This window comes from Perca flavescens, chromosome 2 (assembly GCF_004354835.1).
Source record: "Perca flavescens isolate YP-PL-M2 chromosome 2, PFLA_1.0, whole genome shotgun sequence".
Taxonomy (NCBI): domain Eukaryota; kingdom Metazoa; phylum Chordata; class Actinopteri; order Perciformes; family Percidae; genus Perca; species Perca flavescens.
In genome coordinates, this window is record NC_041332.1 from 20,425,499 (window position 1) to 20,448,569 (window position 23,071).

At 40.7% G+C, this 23,071-nt stretch overlaps 1 protein-coding gene across 5 annotated transcripts in view; it reads left to right on the plus strand.

Moving 5' to 3' along the window:
• septin9b (septin 9b) overlaps positions 1-23,071 on the plus strand; it is a 76,189-nt gene that overhangs the window by 27,871 nt on the left and 25,247 nt on the right. For 3 of the 5 annotated variants that reach the window (XM_028593083.1, XM_028593075.1, XM_028593068.1), the window contains exon 2: positions 2,674-3,357. In XM_028593083.1, coding sequence (XP_028448884.1) covers positions 2,674-3,357 — 684 coding nt within the window. Of the gene's footprint in view, positions 1-2,673; positions 3,358-13,317; positions 13,585-17,362; positions 17,494-23,071 lie in introns of those variants that run through there. The other 2 variants (XM_028593090.1, XM_028593099.1) reach the window with 2 other exon arrangements.

Consider the following 23,071-nt stretch of genomic DNA (forward strand, 5'->3'; position numbering starts at 1 on the left):
TGAAAGTATAGCCACAGCCTTGGACTCCCTCTCAGCAATCATAAAACACAAGACAGAGGAAAACAGCGGTAAGAAGGACACAGTCCAGTGGCAACATGGGTTTGGACACCAACTTACAAATTGCAAGTTTATTGTGTATAATTTTTTTATATGTATCTATCAAAGGATAGATTTTAAAGCTGCTTTATGGTGCCTTACTGTATAATGAACTTGGTTCTCATCAAAACTTGAGCACAGTAAATAAGTGATGGGAGTGTGAGAAAAGTGAGTATATGTTTCTAAGACCTTTTTTGTGCTTATTAAAGGACATGTCATGCTTTCCACACACAATGTAGATACTGTATAACTATCTGGAGCTTTACAGCATTAGCGACAGCACTCTATTAGTGCAAGAATGCCAAAGGTGAAAGGTAAAGCATGCTTTAAGGTCTAGATAAAGGGTGTACAGGGAGTGGTGGGGGGGGCTAAGGAAATGTGTAACACAAATCACCATCAACTCGAAGACGTGAGTGCAGATCCATTTATTCCTGTGGCGAACAAGGTGTGTTTGACTTTCACAGAAAAAAGAATAATACTTTAGCTCTTGCCTGAATTTTTGTCAGGGGGTAAATTGTATCAAATGTCTACCATGTTGGAATGAATAGCAGTAAATTAGATTAGCGGTGCTGGCTGATGTGTGCGGGGAGACAGCTTTGATGTGATTGTGTTGAGCCCCGCATCCCCTGACAGAGTTTCGGCTTTACACAGACTGCAGTGGGGCTGGGGCACAGTCCCCTCCCTGTGGGTGCAGTTGCTTAAAAATAAACACGTATACATTCCCGTAACGCACACTTGCTTGTTTTTTTACAAGCACTTTGAACAAAACTACATGTACTTACATAAAGACACATACACACGCAGACACACCACAAGCCACAAGCAGATCAAATAATCAGCACTGTGTTTTGGATTGCAGCAAACAGGAGATGTTCTTAAGGGTGTGCGTGAGTGGACTGGTCTTACTAACATGTCATTATAATACCAGCTCCTGGCTGTTGGCTTGGCACTGCAACTCTACTATGGGAGTCAAATTCAAGTTGACTTTGAGCCAGTGCACTTTTCCCAGGGGGTGATCCCATCCCTCAGTATCTTCCTCTTGGACAGTGCAGCTATTTTCTCACGTCACAACTAACCAAAGGGAAGGATGTGCCTCTATCTCTGTGTCATGTTGCTCATAAACAGGGAGACTTGGGACTTTTTTGCCTAAATGCTTGGCAGGGAATAATGCCTGGCTGATTGCGTGCATTATACTGTTACATGTCGTGAAGAAAAACCTGCCGCTGGTGATGAGGGATGCAATGCAATTAGATTAGTTTGGCTTAATGGCTATAGTGCATGCTGTTTCCTTTGTGTTTCCACCAAAATTGCCTCTGCAGCTACCCCACCCTCAAACCTCAGGCGCTTTACTACTTGGATCATTTTCATAATGTGTTTTAGAACGAAACAATTTACTTTGTTTACTGCTCAGTTAATTGGTATGACCTTTTTGATGGATATTTTATGATATTGTTCCCACTTCCTATAAACAGCAATCTTGACCCATAAAGGGTTTGTAGGGGAAATATTGGCTCAATTTGGATAACAGAGTCAGCGTGCTTTTAATATATTGCATTATGTTTTATGCACTGGTGTACTTCAGTTGGAAATATTGTTATTTGTAAACCACTATAGACAGCTGTAGACACTAATTACTTTTCAGATTAAGATTTTACATTATGAAAAACAGTTTCAAAAGTTTATGAAATAAAAATGTTCTGCTATTGAGTAGTGGTTCCCAACCTTTTTGGCTTGCAAAAGAACTGTGTCTACTTGTGGGTTTCACAAGTCCAACTGTCCACTGTTAGCAGTTCCACCTAGGTTCCTCTTAACAACCTCAAAATGTAATTCATAATACTACATCAGTCGCCGGACCAGCTTTACTTCTAATACACAGTGTACGTAGGATTTTGCATGAAGGACATTTACTTGTAATTGAGTAATTTAACATTGTTGAATTGGTACTTTATTGAATAGTATCTTAACAGTTCTTCCACCACCTAGTTATAGTGCATTACTTTGTTAAATCACAGCTATGGTATGTCACAGCAACAATTAACAGTTATTTTCATTGGCCATTATATTTTTCGATTAATCAGTCCATAGTCTCGCATTGCCAGACCAAACTTATCTATTCTGGGATAGAGGGAAAAATGCTCTTGCTTGTTTGTATTTCTTTAAACCAATCACAACCATCCTGGGCAGTGCTAAGCTTCGGATGCAGCAACGGTGCCCTTGCAAAATAGATAGCGAAGATAGCGGAAAGCAAGGGACATCTGGCGTTTGTGTCAGGCTTTGTCACAGCAAGGTACACCCACTGAGCCAGACTAATCTGTCCATGATCCAATAAGCCACATATTCAAGATATTCAATTCACAAAAGAAAGAGAAGCAGAAAATCCTGACACTAGATAAGCTGGAGCCAGAGAATGTTTCAAATGTCTGTTTTTAAAAAAAAAAGGATTCACATGATATAAATAGATAATCAAAATAGTTGCTGATTCATTTTCTGTCGATTAACTAATCAGTGAATCAACATCTCGTTTCAGTAATCTTATGACCCTATGACTGATGTGTTGTGTTTGTCCCTTACATGCAGCTCTGAAGAGGTCCTTTGAGGTGGAGGATGTCGACACTTCATCTCACTTGTCCCCCGGCTCCCGTCGGACAACCAACTCCCCTCACCGCAACGCCATGTCTCCCACCAGCATCTATTACCGTGACCTGGGCACTGCCGCCGCGGCAGCCACCAACAACAACAACCTCAACTATACCCAACCCCGTTCCATCATGGGTGGAGGAGGCTCCAAGACCCCTGAGCCTGTGTCGCGCCGTTCCGAACTCTCCATCGACATCTCCTCTTCTTCCAGCAAGCAGGTGGATAACGTCACCAGCCCTGCTTCCGCACGCTTTGCGGCCAACAGCGCCCTGAAGCGCCCTGAAGTCCTGGGCCACTCCAAGACCCCCGAGATCAGCCACAAGAGGGAGGTCACTTTTGCAAAGACGCCTACTGATTCCCCAGTGATACGCCGCATTGAGGGCAACAATAACAACAACGGCACCAGCCGAACCGCTGAGCAGAATCACGCTCGCAAGTTTGAAGCTCCTAGTCCTGGAGATGTCCGTAAACCTGATATCAGCATCACCAGAGCTCCCCCAGAAAACAACGGCCACCATCCACCAGTGCACCACCCACACCACCCCAACCCCCACCACAACACCATCGTCACCACCTTCCGCTGCTCCTCGCCTAATCACGGACGAAAATCCCCCAACCCTGACAGTAAGTCTGTTTATTAATAAAATGCCCCCTTATTCCAACCCATACCTCACTTTCTGTGTGGACAGTCACAGAGCAACAAACAGCTCCAATATACCGTAAACAAGAAGTAGAGAAATAAGTTTTTACCGTACTAGCTCAAGTGTCATACATTTCATACTGTAGCGTGATTGTTTTTGTGCTATTTAGTGGCCTACTTTCTGGGATATTGGTTGTTGATGATAAAGGTTTGTAGAATGTTAGCTGACAAACTGCTTTAATTTGTTAACATGCTTTGATTCTCCGCTGTCTGCTCATACATGATTTTCTTTGGATCTCGTAGAATCTCATGAGTTTGTTGGCTTGTTGGGTAAAGGCTGAATCAGTGCTTTGGTGCTTTGATTTAGCTCACCAGCCTGTGTGATTGCTTTAGCACAGGCTTACCAGTTTGGTGTGACACCATCATCAGTGGGAAAGAGATTAAAGTGAGTGTAGTAGGCTATCTTAAACTCAAATAAAATCAAATGACATTTAATTATGTGTGAAGGAAAGGGAAACTTTTTTTCCATTCTAGGCTGTAACGTTCAAACCCCACTGGGTAAAAAAATGTCACATTTTCCAGATTATATTTGGTTTCATGTGTTTTTTTTGACTTCATATCTTCCTGCTCCTTCTCTCACACTGAGGTATCCGAGTATCAAATCACTCACTAAGAAAAAAAGTCAGTAACAGGAGCAGCATTTTGATTAATCTGATGTCTGCATGTCTGTCAGTAATATAAGTAACTATGTCCTTGGAGGCCTGTCTGTCAGTAAAAACAGCAGACTGTATGTCTGTATTTGTGGTAATCCATGTCTGTTCTTAATACAGTATTGGAGCCAACGTGTTTTTTGTTATGTGATGAAAGCCTAACCTTGGCTGTACCAGAACATTAGTATGCTAGTAAGTAGTGCTACAGTAGAAGTAAAACTATAATACCATGCAATAGAGAAGGAAGATTTTAGCCCACAGTGTTATGTAATTTTCCATAATGCAGCTTGTGACATGATACAAGATACAATATACTTAAACATAAGGAACAAACCTGTCCCCAAGATACTGTTTGCAGAAAAACACTAGTATGGAGTAAGCCAACCCATCAAACCCTGTCACAACTACCCAGTTTGATTTCTGTGAATGTGGGGGGAATTTAGAACTGTAATCAAATGTTATTAAGTTTACCAGGTAGTTTGTCTCACATTTTACACATTTTTTTGTGCTTCAGTATTTTTTTATGTTGGATCCCATAATGGTTCTACTTCAAATGACTATACTAATATGAGTCTGTTTCTGTGCTGAAGATTTACATGGTTCCCTTCTAGATTATGAGGGTGGTCGCCACTTATTTCTCCACAGAGAGAGGCCCTAATAAGGGTCTATATGAAGGGTTACCTGCCTGGAGGGCCCAGGGACTGACTGGGCCCTCCCTGCTCTCTTCTCTTAAATGATCAAGGTCACTTTTAATAGCACCGTAATCAAATATTTTAAATGACTGTAATTTCAAACATTAAATACATTATAAAAATGTAAAACTTTTGTCCAAATTACATCCAAGGCATGAATACACATTGTTCTCATGGTATATGGGAAAAAAGGATTCGCTATTTGCCCTATTGCTCCAATTGTAAGTGCTTTCAATTGATTGTCTTCAGTGACATGAATTTGAAATATTGTACGCGTAGAAGCGCTTTTGGCAACACTACAAGCAAAGACTATTTAGAGTTGTTTTATTATTTTTCCATATGGCTGTCAACTGTTTCTTTGGGAGTCTATTAGATAAGCTGCTTTCCTGCCCATTCAGTTTTTCCAGGAGGACATGATATCACACCACACATCACACACACATACACACACACACACATACACATCACACACACACACACACAAAGCTGTGCTTCCTTCCGTGTTCTGTCAGCGTGATTGTTTCCCCCGCTGCTTGACCTCACTACAGTGTGCTTCCTCTCTCAGGGGTCATGTGATCTAAATCAGTCAGCTTCCAAGCAAATATCTCTCTGTACTTTGATCAAAGTATCGCAAAGAGTGAGATACGTTGGGATGTTTATTATATATTTAAAAGGTCAGCATGAAAAGGGTTGTGGACACACATGTGAACTGCAAGAGCAAATACGTCATGTTTTGTAGCATGACGACCTCAGTCTGCGGAGGTCTCTCACAGACACACAGACTAACCAGTTAGTTGATTAATCAATTGATAAATGAATCAGCAACTATTTTCACAATCAAGTAATTGTTAATCATTTTTCAACATGCCAAATATGTGCTTGTTACCGCTCCTCTTGTGCTGATTTGGGGTTTCAGACTTGGTTGAATGAAACAAGACATTTGAAGACATCACCTTGAAAACTGTGATTGGTATTTTGTTACATTTCATAAACCCAAAAATTAATCTGCAAATCGATGAAAATGAATGGCAGATTAATCAATAATGAAAATAATCGTTAGTCCCAGTCCTACATTATATGAATCCCTTTAATATAATGGATGGTTTGTGAATCCATCATTGTATACCTATGTTCTATAGACAAGTATTGCCCAAAGCATTTGCATTTTAGTCAAGATGCCAATGTTTCCAATATATTAAATTGTCAATTCAATTGAATTGTGCAGAGAAAGGTGTATAAAATGAGTACAATCATTTTCCATTCGGTATAATGTGAGCCATAAACTTTAATATTTCATTTAGTTTAACTGTGAAATAGTTTTAAGTGCTGGAAGAAGCAGATCAAGAATCAATATGTTATGACTTCAAATTGATGTGATGAGTGATGTTAGACGTTTCGAAGGAAAATGACAAAGACAAACGTGAACATCAGGTTCACCTCAGGCTACAGACACCAGACTCTTTGTGATTGGTATCTGGTCTGCTCTGCTGTGTTCAGCCAGACGAGGAACGTTATCTTGACAGGCAGGCCTGCTGTTCATCAATCCATCAAACACTGCAGAAAGAACGCTATCTTACATCTCAGTGTAAAGACCACCTGTGGTCAGAAATAGCACATTTCTTATCTGTTTTCAGACCAGCTTTCACATTTGAGAATCTTTGTTTAACCTGGAGACTTAGTTTTCTTTTTAACATGTAGGAACCTAGTCGCTGTAGGACAAAGATTAACATAGGGCTGCGACTAACAATTATTTACATTATTGATTAATTAAATATCAAATAGCTCAAGGTAATGTATTTAAATGTATTGTTTTATTCAACCAACTAACAGTCCAAAAGACTTTGAGTTTACTATCATATATGACAAAAAAAGCATCAAATGCTCACATTTGAGGAGCTGAAACCCGTGAATAGTTGGCAGTTTCGATTGAAAAATTATTAATTGTTTATCAAAATAGTTGCTGATACCTTTTATATGGACTAATCGTCAAACTAGCTCAAGATTAATATAAACCATTGACAAAATAATGGGACTTATGTCATTTTTTTACATTTTTAAGACAAATACTGGCTTTCTTTTTAACTCCAAAGATGGCCTTCTTTTGATATACTGTAATTAGTTTCTGGCGAGGTCATTAGATGGAGAGCTAGACTATAAATAGTGTAGTTATCCCTGAGATGATGGGACTGGTGGGGTCACATCCAGTAAACTCAAATTACGCAAATCTTAGCTCCTTTAGTGTTTTATTGGGATGTCTATCTCAACTGGATTACTGTTACAGCACTAAAGAAAGTGAAAAAGAATGAGATAGTGCTAGTTTCTGCTGTAGCCTCTATAGGGAAACACTTCATGTAGTGCCGTTGTGTCTGATCTCCCTGTTGTAATGATTAAGAACAAAAGAGATATCCTGATCTCAACCTAGCCAGATTATGTATGCTGAGCTGGAATTTGATTTTATATTGCCTGAATAAACAGATTATCTTGTAGTACATTTGCTTTCCTAATTGAGGTGTAGTCATTATGGAAGAAAGAGCAAGTGAAGCCAAATGTTTTTTATTTGGATTGACCTTCTGAAAATGGGGAGGAGGGGACAGTGGAGGGCAGTGGGCGATTTGTCTCTGCCTGTCCATAGGTCAGGAAGGGCACACACACACGCACACAAACACACTTTCTTCATCTCAAATATTTTTGTCTTGCTTTTGTTGTCTCTCATTGACGCGCGCACACACACACACACACACATACAGGCACCCTCAGGCGAAGGCATATCTGAGGTCAATCCTCTCCCAGTGTAATTACTCTGGACTGATCCCAGACCATTACTCAGTGTGACCTGTCGGCTAATTACCAAGAAAAAAGAGAGAGAGGCAAAGAAAAGGAAAGAGAGATTTTTGCTCTACGTGCTTGTGATAGGGAACTGTTACTGACTGAGAATAAAATAGTTGCGAAGTTGCATATGTGGCTGCATAACTTTTGATGCTCTGCAGGGGTCATACCTGACAAGTTCAAAACAATCCCATGGGAAGTCTCCCTAATAGAAAACAATTCAATCAAGTGTAATCAATCACAAACTTTAGATTACTCTCTATCATCGCTTTTGATCAACATTCAGTATAATCATATTCTGATAATACAGTCTTATCATGTTACTGGTCTACAAATTCTGCTTTCCAAATTATGATTCTGAGCAAGTGACTCGATGAATAGTTTGGTCTCATGTAATACATATCAGTGGGACAATTCATTGCTTTGGCTCCTCGTTAACATTTTGATAATGGTTTTAACCATATCACTCTTGCTTTGTAGGACATGTCTTTTTGGGTTTTGTTTTTTTAAGTACTCTCAAATCAAACAACAGAAACCGGAGAGATCATGTAGGACTTACCTTGCCCAATGACAAATGTTAATAAGTAAATAAGCTTGTGACATTTTGGCTATGGAAAGTTCTGCAAATCAGCTTTAATGGCCAACTAAGTGTAAACACATGCAAGGAATTTGACTCCAGCTTTTTGTTGCTCTCAAGTACATACATAAAAAATAGACATACGGCCTAAAAACAAGGACAACAAAGCTGAGCTAGGTAAACATAACCATTTGACTACTATGGACATAAAATAGTGTATACACATACACATACATATGCAGACACATGTAAACAAACAGCTCTATGAGGAGTGTAAATAGTATAACAATAGGGCAATGCAAAAGTGCAAATGGTGCTGAAATAAATGTAGAACTATTAATATAACAGGTTGCTTATACAGTATATCCGAGGTAGGTGGATATGACAGTATATGTATATTTGACAGATATTTACATGTTTAAATTATGTGTTTAACCCTCATATATAATTCACTGAAAGGTGGATGCTTGGTTTTACAGGGTTATTGCACCGTGATTGATCCTGCAACTATGGATTGCTGTTAAGTGTTCATCACGGCTTGTGGGGAGAAACTGTTCTTGTGTCTGGTTGTTTTTGGTGAACAGTGTTCTGTAGCGCCTACCAGCGGGGAGACACTGAAACAGGTTGTGTCCAGGGTGTGATGGGTGTGTAGTGATGCTTCCTGCCTGTTTCCTGACTCTGGAGGAGTATGCGATGGAGGGCAGGTTGGCAGCAATGATTTTCTCCTGACTGTCTGTTGCAGTCAGTTCCTGTCCTGTTTGGTGGCTGATCCAGATCACACAGGGATGGACATGCAGAGAACAGAGTGGATGATTGCAGAGTAAAATTGTATCAGTAGCTCCTGAGGCAGGTTGAACTTCCTGAGCTGGCGCAGGAAGTACTTGTTCTGCTGGGCCTTTTTCCGTATGGTGTCGATGTTGGACGTCCGCTTTAGGTCCTGAGAGATTGTATCCATCTTAAATGCTAAAACCGCAAGTATTACTGTTTCAGAATCAGAACCAGCACCTCTTTGTGTATTTGTACACTGTACAATTAATTTAATCTAAATTAGTGGATTGAATGGCTGAAAAGGGGACATTGATGCTAAAAAAAAAAAAATTCAGCTCTGCTTAGTTCCAGTGTTGAGACGGCAAGATGAGGGCTTAGGGACCGTCTACAAGCTACAACACCGAAAAGTGTAGTACAACTAGCAGGAGACAAGTTATAATTGAGATAAGTTTGGAGACACTACCTTACCTTATTTAATCATTAAATTAATAAATATTTTTGTATCTCTTTTCGGTGTTGTAGTTTGTACACGGTCCTAAGCACTCGTCTTGCCGTCTCAACACCAGAATTAAACAGAGCTGAATTAGCACAACTTTTATGCATTTCTTTCACATCTACTGCAGTCAGATTCACTGTGTTCACTCGGAAGGAATCCCTTCACATGGCTAGGCACTTGTAATGACATTTCGAACATGTTAAGAGGCTAAAAGCATGTTTAAAAATTGCCCTGTTTCAGCCCCCTGGGTGCAAACTGTAGCAGGAGGATAACAAGGTGTAGGCAACACTGATTGTTTTTGTTTTTCTTGCTACTGACAGCACTCCAAATTTACAAACAACAGAGCTATGTGTTGAAATTGACCGGAATTCTCCTTTAAGATGATCAAATTATGATGTTCTTACACTGAGGCACAGATTGTCCCTGACTGTGTCTTTGACTAAGCTGCCAAATAGTGTTTAGTTATGCTCATTTGAAGTCTGTGAGCCTCTAGACTGTTACGTCTTACGTTACGCTATGCCTTTTCAGTTCAAAAAATGTCCCACGGTGATAACAGTGACAAGTGTCACTTCGCATTATCTTGAATGTGACTTTCACTGTGTGCTTCCTAAACAAGCCACCAGGAGGCAATGTGTGACAGGTGAAATCTGTTTAGACACTGAATCTGGCTTGCGTGTGAAATAAAGCTGTACTCCCTCTTTTTTGAAAGCCAAAAGGAAATTCTCACTTAGTTTTAGTACTTCTGTCTACTTCTTCTCTCAGACGATTGAGCTCTGTAAAGCTTCCTCAAACAACTCCAGTGTCAGAAGCTCGGACCACACTGGTGTACTGTTGAAGAAATGTATCCAACGCAGATGTCAGCCTTTTTCCATTCATGTTTTTAACACCCCAATGCATCACGAAGATAGATCCTCTTTCAAAGCATTATCATGCAGCTCTTTAAAATGTGGACACTAAAAAGACTGGACATGAAAGGTTTTCCTCTTTTTTTACATTGGAGGAGGAGAAATAGGGTGGAGCAGAGAGAAATGGGAAAGGATCAGCCCTTCAGCCCTAGATAAATACAATTAAACACACACAGACACACACACACACACACACACACACACACACACACACACACACACACACACACACACACACACACACACACATACACACACATAGAACTCCCCTCTCCCCCAGATAAGGCTTTCGGAAGTTGAAGTTTACATTGAGCATCTGGGGGAAGTCAAGGGTTAAAGAAGTTTCCCACCACTGCAGAAAGACCTTTGTCCTTGTTAGTCATCTTGCCAAATCCCACAACCGCAGTAAATGGCCCCTCTCTATTCACTTTCTCTTGAATGCTGTGAATCCAACACATTACTGTAACGCATTCACCGTTATACGTATACATGTAAAAGCACATACATGTTCACACTTCCTCTCATTGCACTGAGAATGTGACTTTTGGCAGAATGATCACACTTTTTCTTCCACAGGGAGTTTAACAAAGCAGCCAAACTTTGGATACACACACACTCACAAAAGTCACCTTTATCAACCTTTTCCATCGCTATAAGATAACAGAGAAATAGTAGGATATGGGCCATCAGAGTTTGATGAAGCAAACTAAGATAACGGTTAGTCTTGGTTGACACTATCTTCATTCTCCAGTTAAATCCTTCCTGTTGTTTATCCAGATATGAGACTCCGCTGCGGCTCCTTTGTCCAAGAAACTGATTGGAAAATCATGTCCCTTATCTTGGCCATGGAAATGAAGAAATGAAGCCAGAGTAATGTAGAGCCTTAAAATAAAAAAATAAAAAAATTAGCCAGAGTGTGGGGGGTTCAGTTTCATCAATCAAACATAGCTGACCTGGAGAAATGAAGGATTAAAAACTTTATTGAATACTTAATTTAACATACCTGCTCACAGTGACTTTCAGTGAAACATATGAATTTGGTTGGTCTGTCTTTCTCGATGGGATCATCTGCAAACGGTTTATATTAACACTTAGAGTTGTTTTAATAAAGGTTCATATGAGGTGAGTTTTTTCACCACATTCTCTGCTAATGACGTTTGGCCCACTTGTTGGCTGATAGAGTACATGCTGGAAAAACAATAATTGGTGTGTGTTGGGACAGACAGATGGCCATTTGTGCCTCAGTCCTGCCATCTGCTGAAATGAGTAGATGAGAGTAGATGAGGGAGAAAAGGGATTCTTGTGTGATGGTGTGAGTCTGTCTGAAGGGAGCATGTGTGGAAAATTAAAAACAAGAGTGTGCAGTCTTGTCCCTTATGTTACAACTACAACTCAATACACAGTTGAGTGTGTCCTACTCTGTGATCATAGCTTTTTAGTTAGTCTCAATTATGTCTTTGTTTTGATCAGTCCAGTGAAAAAAATGTAATGTCAAAACGTTGCCTTTGCATTTAATATGGGAGTTTAAAGCAGGACATTACATTTTTCACTGGAGTAATTGTTGTTTGTCTGGAGTAAAATTTTTCCTGCACCTGCCAGAAGGTGGGATGTGCACACAGTTACTTTTTTGAATTTGTTTTGATCATTACCAGTTAGTTTGATTGTATAGACCAGTGCAATAGATCAGACAGGTTTTACAGGGTTGTTGCTCCATGCTCCCAAATGAAGATGGATTTCGTAGCATGTGCAGATTCAATAAACAGAACAATTAGTTTTGGTTGCAAAACTTTGCCAGCTCAAAAGAGTACAGTACATCGATTTAGCATTGCACCTACATTACCCACAATGCAACTTGACCGCAGACTGAGATTTTCTCTATCAGATGGAACTAAAGACAACAGATAGATTTTATCTCGCAAAGCTGCCCCCAAAGCAAACGTTTTTTTTCTAGATTTTTGTGATTTTAAGAAGTACATAAAAATCCACTGTCCACAAACAACGCGGACACTACAAATGCATGGGTCTTACAAATATGTTTTGAAGTGACATAAGTAAAAATGCAATCACAGGTTCACTCCGGCTGGAGATGTGTTACCATATTAGTGTAAAAACATCATGGCCCACTGGGCTGTAATGAAGTAATGCTGAAGTTTTGGACCATTTACTCTGTTTCAGGCTCTCTGTAGATGTGAAATTAAACTATATCCAAGCTCTCATCTCTATTTCAGCAGGGAAGCTCTTAGATCGTAAGCAGTACAGTGTAAATCTACATCTACTGTTTAACATAATAGTTCAATGCAGAAGGAAAGTAATACATACCTTTTCTGGCAATAATCCTCATCGCCTCTTTTGCACTTAACCACCCTGACCTTTCTCACCCCCCAGATTAATGTTTAAGATTAGCTGAGTAATGGAGGAGGAGCCTGGAGGAGATTTGGGCGAACTTTCACCTCCGGCCTTGAGGTCGTAAAGTGCTTTGTGACGCTGCACAGCAGACTGCGAACATCAACATCACTCAGTAGAAGAGGAGACAGATGGAGGAAGCACATTTACAACTGAAGATCTGGGGGAAAGGGCGAGTTGTCTCGGAGTACTTACTCTGTGTTATGCACTGGCATACTAAAATTCAATATTCGGTGGAAGTAACTTTGAACGTAACACCAAATTAAAAAGATGATAGTTCATGATCTCTAGAAGCAGAAATGATCTGTCTGCTTCCCTGCCTTTGCACATTCAACGTTTCCATTATAGATAATTAGCATCATCACTGGCCTAGATGTTTCTGGAAGACATGCAGCGGCCGCACAAAGAGTTTAATCACAGAGCTCCTTCCTGTTTCTCTTCGTTTTTGGAGTTGAGTCATCCCTGTCCCTCGCCCCCGCAGATGCAGATGCAGCGAGGGGCCAGGGATTCCCCAGAAGGCCGATCCCTTGGAGTCGTTGAGTTTATAGTTCATCAGAGAAGGCTTTGACTCCAGAACATCAACGGAAATAGAGAGTACGTGTTAGTGTTTGTGCATCGGAAAGCATAGCTTGTGAGATTAGCTTTTGTTCATCTACAGAATAGTTAAGAATTCAGCAGTAGCTGGGAAATATTTAAAGGCTTTTTTTGTCTTATCAGAGTTGTTTTCTTGTTAAATACTGGAAGCAAGAAAGGGAAGAGACAGAAAAGGGCTGACAGGAGAGATGAGTTCTACTTGCAGCGAGACATATAACAACCACGAGATGGAACCCCTTTGTGAGTATCTGTTCGGCTGTCTTTTGTGTGTCTGTGGGGGAGCTCAACTGTTTTAGACTATCGCTCTGCAGAGGCAGGAAGGACAACTGGTTTCCATTAAGGCCAATCAAGTCAAGGCATGATGTATCCTTCTCAGATGGGGAATGTAGGAACTGGATGCACAGAAACATCCCAAAAATGTTGCTTGACACATTTCCCCTCCTTTGTTTTTATTTAATTGAAAAACACATTCTTTAGTTGAAACAAATTTGCTTACTGGGTGCTGTTTTAAACTTCCACTTAAAATCCTTGTTTCAAGTGTTTGCCTGAGTGTCACTTTGCTTGCTTTTATGGTAGTTGAAAGCAGTAAGGGCTACTTGTTCTCTCCGTCTTTCTAGCGTTCATTCTCATGCAGTCCAGCTGAAAGCTTTGGTGGCTTTTGGTTAGCATAAAAGAGACGAAATATGTCCATTTTATCCTCTTTGCGGTCATCATTATGCAAACAGCACTGCTTTTTTTACTCTGTTAGTACTGTGAAAAGCTAGTGAAAAAGCAAACACAGGCCTGAGTTATTGTAACCTTGAGGTAGCATATGTGCAAGCTGGGGGAGTGAAGTATTTACTGTCAACATGTGAAGTAGCTAAAGATATATACACAGATTCATTCATCTGTACTGTTGAATGTATGTGCAGTGATTTTAGTCAGAGGCGGGGAGGTGGAGTCTTGGAGGCCACATCAGGGTGTTGAGATAAACCATCCTCACTCATCACACACATGCTGTCTCCATTTGCACCACAGGGGAGGAGAGCAACCACAGCAACAAAAAAAGAAAAGAAAAAAAACACAACAGGAAGTCTCCAACCAAGACAGCTATCTTCCCTGTAGACTTCCAGGCCAAGCCAGATGTTCTTCCTCTTACCCTTGTCCCTCTTGCTCCTGACTATTCCAACATCCTCCATCTCTATTTTTCTTTGCCTCCTCGTTGCCTTCCTTCTTCTTCCTTTCTGCCCTTCCTTCAGCTTCCCCCCCTTTCAGGGAGGATGTGTCAGCTGAGTCACGGCGGTGACTCTTTTAATCAGTTCCATATGTCCTCTGCACTGATTTGGCACTGACCTCCGGGCCTCCCCAATTGGGCTCAATGCATGCCAGTCATTACTGCATATTAGTTCAGTTACCTCTCCAGCCCACATGATTTGATGCTACCAAATGTTTGAGTATTTTGAGCTGAAATTGACCGTTGCGTTTCAAACGAAGAAAATATGAAACACAACTAGAATCCCTTAACTTGAGCTTTGCAGAGCAGCATTAAACTAATGACCTCGCTTAAAGAAATTATGACTCAACCAACCTTTTTTTTAATTCAAATGTGGAGGGACATTTTGATGTGATATTTCATTGTACAGCTGTTTTCTTACGCTGTTTTCTGAAATCTGTCAATGGAGACTTGCCCGTTCTCTTATGACTATATGTATAATGTAAACAGAGAGTAATTAATACTTATTTTGATATGAGTCCACATGAAAATTGCATGCATACACACAAACATATTGCATGCTCCCTGCCTTACACAGTTAATCACCAAGCTCGGATTCTGATTGAATTTATTTGCCATAAATCTTTTACTCAAAGCTTCTTTTTAGCTTCTCAGGAAGATCTCTCCTTTGATATTTGTTTCCCACAAGAGGAAACTGTAACTCCAGTTGCTGCTGGGTCATGAGTTTCACTGACAACATTGTTTATTGTGTAGTGAGAGCTACAGTATATGGTAAATGTTTACTTTGCTGAAAAGAGGCAGCGTGAATGTGTCTGAATTTTTACTCAGAACCCCCGAAAAGGCTGTTCTTCAGGCTTGCAGGACAGTAAAAACATTTACTTTTTGTCCTGTTTCCACACTGAAGATGACAAATTTAGGATCCTGATCTAAAGAAAAAATGATCTGCTGAGAGAAAGACCATTGCTAGACTCTATTGCATTTCTGCAGTGAATCTATCGATAACTCTACTAGCTGATAACATATTGTGATGCTGGTTAGATTACCTGATATAAACACATAGATGCATTAATGCTTCTGTGCACTTACATTCACAACAAAACCACAGTGAGATTCAGCTCCAGCTTTGACAGGAAGGAAGCATTCTATGCTGAACGTTAATGAAAAACTCTCACATGCCTTGAGTCTGTATGTTGATGGAAAAAAGTTGAGCTATATCAACAAAGGGAACAAATGATTTACTCTCTCTCTCTCTCTCCAGTCAGTCAAGGTCAAATCCATTTTATAGCCACAATATTTATTTAATCATTAAACTAGTCTTAGACAACATCTTACAACATGAATGAACTGAATTAGTGTTTTGCAGTCAGCGTGTGTATCGGTGAGTAATACCAATCTCTCTGCTGTGTGTGAACTGGAACACAGGAAGCAAACCTAAGCAACACATATTTCTAAAGAAGATTTGGGTTTTGAAACCACTTTCATCTGCTTTGCAGCCATTATTGACTTCAGTGCAGCTTGATTCGCTCAAGTTGTGAGTATTTCATATTCCTGCAAACTAAGTGGTAGCAACCAAATAAAAATAGAGAAAGCACAACAGCAGCACAGAGCATGTAAGACCATCCAATCGTCTGTGCTTGGATTGTAGTCAGGAACTCTTCTCTCTAAATGGAGTAGTTTGGCATCTTGGATATGCTTATGTTATTATTAGGTGAGAGTTTGATGGTTTTTAAACTTTAAAACTGTTTCAAGTCTTTATGCTAAGCCAAGTTAAGTTATTCGCCTGCTGGCTCTAGCTTCATATTTAGCACAAATAAATGAGGGTGGTATCAACCTTCTGATCTAACTCTCAGAAAGAAAACAAATAAGCGTATTTCCAAAAATGTCAAGCTATACCCTTAAGGATGATTTTATTCTCTTTTCTAAACTTAGAGATGTTCTGTGTTAGTCATGGCTTTAGTCATGAGTCAACCACAATGTTTAGGGATGGAGACTTCTGTGTGTGTTTGTCAATGAGAAAGAGAGAGAGGGAGAGCGCCCTGGAGGATTGAAGGAGGGAGATGGCCATATGCTTTCAGAACACAAACACACCATTTCTATTTTATTTACCTGTTTATTTATTTATCCTTGTGCTCTCTTCCTCTATTAACCCATCATTTTTGTTTTTCTTTTGTTTGTTTTTCTTTACTTTTCAACTATATGTCCCCATCTGTTGGGGCTAGGTGTCAGTGGGAGGCAGGGTGGGGGGTTGGTATCTGTCCGGTGATATGTTGAATTTACATCTGCAATTACTATTGTATGGAACAGTATTGTTTGCATGTTTGTTTTATAACTATGTAAAATCCAATAAATAGATTGTTAAAAAAAAAAAAAAACACACACACACACACACACACACACACGTAACCCTAAACTCTCCTATGTGAAACAAAGCAGTGGGAGGGAGAGAGCATGTGGACACGCAGGGAAGGATATTGCGTCTTGTCTTGTGCAAACACACACACACACACACACACACACACACACACACACACACACACACACACACACACACACAGAAAATAAATGTTCCTGTATTTTGACAAACATGCACTCTCCCACTGTCTTTCATTTTGATTAAACTGCACACACACACACACACACACACACACACACACACACACACACACACACACACACACACACACACACACACACATATTTGATCCCTAGTGGGTTTAGTTTTGAGATAGCCTGCTCTATCCACAATGTTCGCTATTCACGTTCTCTGAATGAGGGGTGTGGCTGCTGAATGCCTCCCTAGCCACTTGGGAGGGTGGTCATGTGACCGAACAGTGGGCGTGGCCAGGGGGGAGCAGCAGCCTCACCAGCTGGAGCAGCGTGTGATTGAGAGAGGAAGAGAGTGTAGGAGAGAGAAGAGAAGGAGAGGAAAGGGTTGGGTGAGTTGTCGATTTTTATGTTTGCCGTGTGCTTTTCTGTGTTACAAGAAGAGCTGTGAGGGATTTTGGAGAATGGAGATAAAAGGGAAAAAGGGGGGAGGATAGACTAACAGAAGGGGGGAGAGGTGATTGGTGCTCTGAGGCTGTTGTTGGTGTCAAAGTTAGTTAGCCAGGTGTCTCGTGCGTGCTGTGTAGAGCATGAAGTTTTGAGGCAAAGAGGTGGAGTGTGTTTTTGGCAGGAGATTTGTAGAAAACCCCTAATTTAGCGTGCAGGCCTTGTGCTTTCTCATTTTTTTTTTTTTTTTTTTTTTTTTTACACTATCCTTTCCCATTGTTCAGCCATTGGGGAGAGTTTGGGGGGTCAGCCCTACCACTCATACCCCACCTCCTCCCCCCCCACACTCTCTTTTCTTTCTCCCTTTCCATTGTGTCTTCAGTTGTGGAGCATGCATGGATGATCAATCTGCCATAATGGGACAGCGTGTTGACCAATCAGGGTAGCCCACCATTACTCTTTAAGGCCCTGCTCTCTCTAGTCCTGTTTTCCCCCCTTCAGTGTCCCATCAGACAGAGTTTCCAGCCTGACTTTGATCCAGTGCAGTGGATTAGCCAGGCACTGATGGAGCCAAGCTGTTTCTACGTGATTTCGTTTTGACAATCCCTTGTGTCTGCTCTCTGGAGAGTTTGTTTCCAAGTTCAAGGAGAGTTAAAGAGTCAAACAGGTCATGTTTTCAGTTTCAGTTTTGCTCTTCCACAGGGGATAGTAAAAAGAACTCCTCTCTAACTCTTGTCAGTTGCTTCTGGTGGGAAGCAAAGAAGGTTGTGGTTAGTCATAGCTTTAATTTTGTGCCCTGGAGGCCGGAAAAAACCTTTTGAAATATCAAGCCGCATGCCCATGTTTTCAGTGCGTCACACTTTTTACCCAGTTTGCAGTACAGTGGCTAAATAGTTGCTCTGTTGGATGGTGCACCCAGAAAACCCAGTCAAGTTTTAGTTAAAGTAACATCAGAGATGTTGTGATGTAGATGTCCTTGCTTTGCACCTACCAGCCACATTGTATCTTCATATTTGACAAGAAAAGGGATATGACCATACACATTGAGACTCCATGAATAAAAGCACTTCGAAGCTTCCCTCAATTCACTGTAATAGCGTCCAACAGAGCATTATTGAATTTTAAGGAATTAATTTGGATTTATTTTCTCCCAGTAGTCAGCCAGCAGCTGCCTCATATCTGATTTACATGAAGCATTATTATGATATGCTTCACAATAGGCGCCACGCCACTCAGCCATTGTTTGCATGTTGGCAATTACATTAGTTTGCTGATAATAAAGTAATTCAATCACCACAGATAAACACTTGATTAGGATTGTTTGGGACCAGCGGCATGAACAGAAGTTTTTTCTAGCTGACATTTAACACTTGCTTTATTATCAGTCCTGCCGCGTCAGATATATCATTTTGAAGAAAATTTGAATGTCAAAAAAGATATTTTGTGCTGCAAGTGCAGGGATTTCTAACCGGATTGTAAAAAGGGATATCCACCCCTATATAGAATCAACCTGTTGTTCCCATCCTGTTTTACAGTTCAGTACACTTTTGTCCCATGTTTACCACTAAAGTATTTGCCCTGAAGGCAGCAGAGTTGAGAGAAGAGGCTTGAACATGTTTTATAGTAAACAACCAGATTGTTTGTCTGTTCCAACATTACAGTATGTCTCCATAGTCCTCAAGCTAAGTGTATCCATATGTATATAATCTCATGTGGTCTTGTCTTCTTTTCCTGTTCTATCAGCAAGTGAAGAATGTACTTCTTAAGTCACTCTTTTTGTTTTCCCTCATCAGCACGTTGAAGTAGAAAATGATGGAGTCTTTTTGTAAAATCCAATAGTTAGTCAAAGGAAAAACATTGCTACAAACAAATTTGGCACTGTGTGTATCACTGTAACTGCCCACAGTGGGAGGATGTTTTCTGTTCTACATGTATGTCACAGAAGGGAGGAAGTGAGACATGTCATGTGCTGTTAGAAGTGACGGGTTGTGGGCCTGCCAACACTGGAGAGGTGGAGGGTGGTATACGCCAGTCTGTGGTGTTGTCATCTACAGCGCTGTGGCAGTATTATGCCTCAAGCAAGGCATTGTGGGTCAACCATCACAGTTTTTTTTTTAATTCTGGGATGATGTTTGTGAATTATTGTGTCTGCATTAGAATCAATTTCCAAAACTTGTTAATTTATTAAATGAAAGTTCTTAATTTTTGCTGCAGATTTAATTGTGCAAATAATGCTTTGGATTATACAAAGACATTTAGAAACATAGACATCTTAGACCACATGCAGTACCCCCCAGTTTGGTCCAGTCATTGTTGTATCCTCTGTCTCTCTTCACAGTTGGATTCCTACCCATGTTTGTAAAGAAGTGGAAAATGGTCCAATTTAAACAAAAACTAATCAAGAGACCTAATTAGCGGTACATTTTATGGACAACTTACTAGTGCGACTTGGAGTAAAAAGACCCTACTTCAAGTGCAAAAGTCAGCTCTGAACAGCATCCACTGTTGAAATATTCGAATCAGCTGGCCCCTTTCCAACTTCATACTTTGTGGTTGTGTGATTTACTGTGCCAGGGGCTGTGTTCGTCCTTTACCCTGTACCAGTTCTCCTACTGCAGCTGTAGATGGGTCTGTGGCTGGACCCTCCTAGTTCCCCATCCATGTTTCTGAGAAATGTTTGGGCTTTGAGTTAAGCCTGTGGTCAGTTAGCCTACAATACTCAGAGCTGCCCAGAACAGCTGGCTCTTCCAGTTGAACTCAGCACCACAATGACTGCCCTGCTGTGTTGGACATAGCTTTCTCATTTTCTCAGTCTCTGCTTACAGCTATCGATCCAAACTGTGCTCACTCAAGTTGTGTTTTTTAGCCTATAACTGTTATTGTAGCATTTATCTTACATCTCATCTCTCCCTGGTCATGGCCTTGACCTCAATGACCCTCCCTCTACAACTCTTTCTCTCCATCTTTTGAGGTGTTTTGAGACAGGTCATTATCTACACTACCAGAAGTTTCCGTGGGGAGGTCTCATTCTCAGTGGGCCGAACAAGTGACGACGCTGAAAGATGGTGTGGGCCAGTAACATTCTTCAGATCTTTTCTGAAGTGCCGACGTCTGTTTGTGTCGGCTGTAGCTGTCATCAATCTCACCGAACCTCATCACCTTATACGGCGGGGAGTTGTAAAGATGGAAAAACAAGTCAGATTCAAGACAGATCTTTTGGTTTGAAAGTACAGGATTGAGTTAAGAGGGATTTCCTCTTGGTTGTAGATATGTGAGAACCTCCTCTATCCTCCTAGCTCCCTTCTGTCGACCCCACTCTGTCACTTACCTACTGTAAACGCACCATCATGTTATCTCCCTCAAACAGAGCGCAGTGTAGCTAGTGTGTGCTCCTTTTTAAAAACATGCATACACTTGACATTGAAGTCACCATACCAGGCAAAAACTGACAAATTCAGATTTAACAGAGACTTGTGTTTTTGAAACACATTTCGGATTTGTGTTTGGCCCAGTATCGGAGCATTACAGGGTGTAGACAAAATTATATTAACACCTCTTGGAAAGGGACTTTGAAAGGAAAAGGACAATTTAAGCTAGCACAGCAGCAAACACGGCTTTAAGCACTGCCACAATATAGTATCATATCCTTTGTGTCAGTTCCTGTCTGACCTATGCTGTCTGACCTACATCTGATTTTTTTGAGCACAGATGATACAACTTTATTTCTTTAATTTCATTTCTTGTCATAACACTGTAGCTGACAAATGCTTCTAAATGGCATTTAACCCAATATGGGTCGCCTGTGTACCAGTGTTTGTACTCTCCCAGCTATCATTTTTGGAAGACAAGAAGTTTATTTTTATGGCTGACTGACGACATATTATTTTTGAATAGAGCTCTTTCTGTGAAATAATGTACATACAGTCCTTAACACTATTACCATCGCAAGTCACAGCTGCACTGCACTTAAATGCACTGTGGGTTCAAGCCATCTATACACTCTGAATAACAGATTGTGTCTTATTTTCACAGTAGGGGGAAAGAACCTTAGAACTACTCCATAATTTTTTTTAGATGATATTTATTTGTGTTAAAATGTTAATCCTGTATCAATGTGAAATACTTATGACTGTCAGTCAACTCTTGTGCTGCCTTCTTCTTTCTGGACCCTCCATCAATTTCATCCAGACTTCAGCAGGCATAAAACTTAACGGAGTGTCTATTTGCACCCCCGGTACGAATAGCCTCGGCCACACAGTTGAGCTATTCACACCCTGTGACGTAACAACAAAAACACGTTGCTCACGTGCACCAAAATCATGGCGGAAATTTATCTTCCATGACCGCAGAAACTGGCATATTAGGAATGTTTTGTCTCTAAAGTTAAACAATTGAATTTCTAGCTGAGAATGGATACTGCAGTTGCGCTTTCTGTCTTCAGTGAAAGCATACAACCATTAGTTTGTTAGTAAGTACCATAGTACCTATTTTTTGTATACAGTATGGTTACCTAGCAACCAAGGCTTGAAGAACAGTTGCTCAACATCCTGTAAGAACTCCTAGGTGAGTGGTTAGAACACTGATCTTTGGTCTGGGACTCGGGAGTTCCATTCCCCAGTGAGGTGATCTTATTTTTTTCATGTTGGATTAGATCATTTACATGCAATTGCAATTGCGCAAGTCAGGGCCCACGAACGTGAAATTTTTTTTGCAGGGTGGTAGGGGAAGACTCATGAATATGCGTGCTCTGGTTGGGTTGGGTTGGGTTGGTTAGGTTTAGGCAAGAGGAGTGGGATTGGTTATGGTTAGGGTAAGAATGTCAGGGCGATAATATTCCAAAAAGGTGTAATACATGAGTAGTATGGATAACTGTGTGTAAATATATGCCAAGGTACTGTAAATGCACAGGGGTGCAAATAGCATACATTAATATTTGTACCAGACGGGGTATTAATAGAACACATTGCTGTGTGCACCGGCGGGGTACGAATAGCATTAATTTCTAATTGCACCAGGGTACGAACAGCATACACTGCTAATTGTACCAGGGGTGCAAATAGCCTACTTAAAGGTCCTATGGCATGAAAATTTCACTTCATGAGGTTTTTTATTTATTCATTAATTTGCATTAATATGCGTTCCCTTATGAGGTCATAATTAGCAACCTCCCCTTTCTCTGCTTTGCCCGCCCAGAGAATTTGGCCCACCCATGAAGAGAGAGAGACATCATGGTGGCACCCTCCACCTCCGACCCCCCCCCCTCCCTCCTCCTCCTCAATAGCTACAGACACAGAAATGGCACATACTAAGGAAAGCTCATTGTGGGACTGGCTCTAGTGGCTGTAATTCTGCACCAAGGCTGAATTTCGGGAAAAAGACTTCAGATACAGTATTAGGGGACCACTAAGGCCTATATAAAAGCATCCAAAGAGCATGGGACCTTTAATGATGTCTTCCTCTTTAGAGCGAGACACCAAAGGGCCAGTGGAAATGTCATCTCCGGTTCAAAAAAAGAGAGAGAGA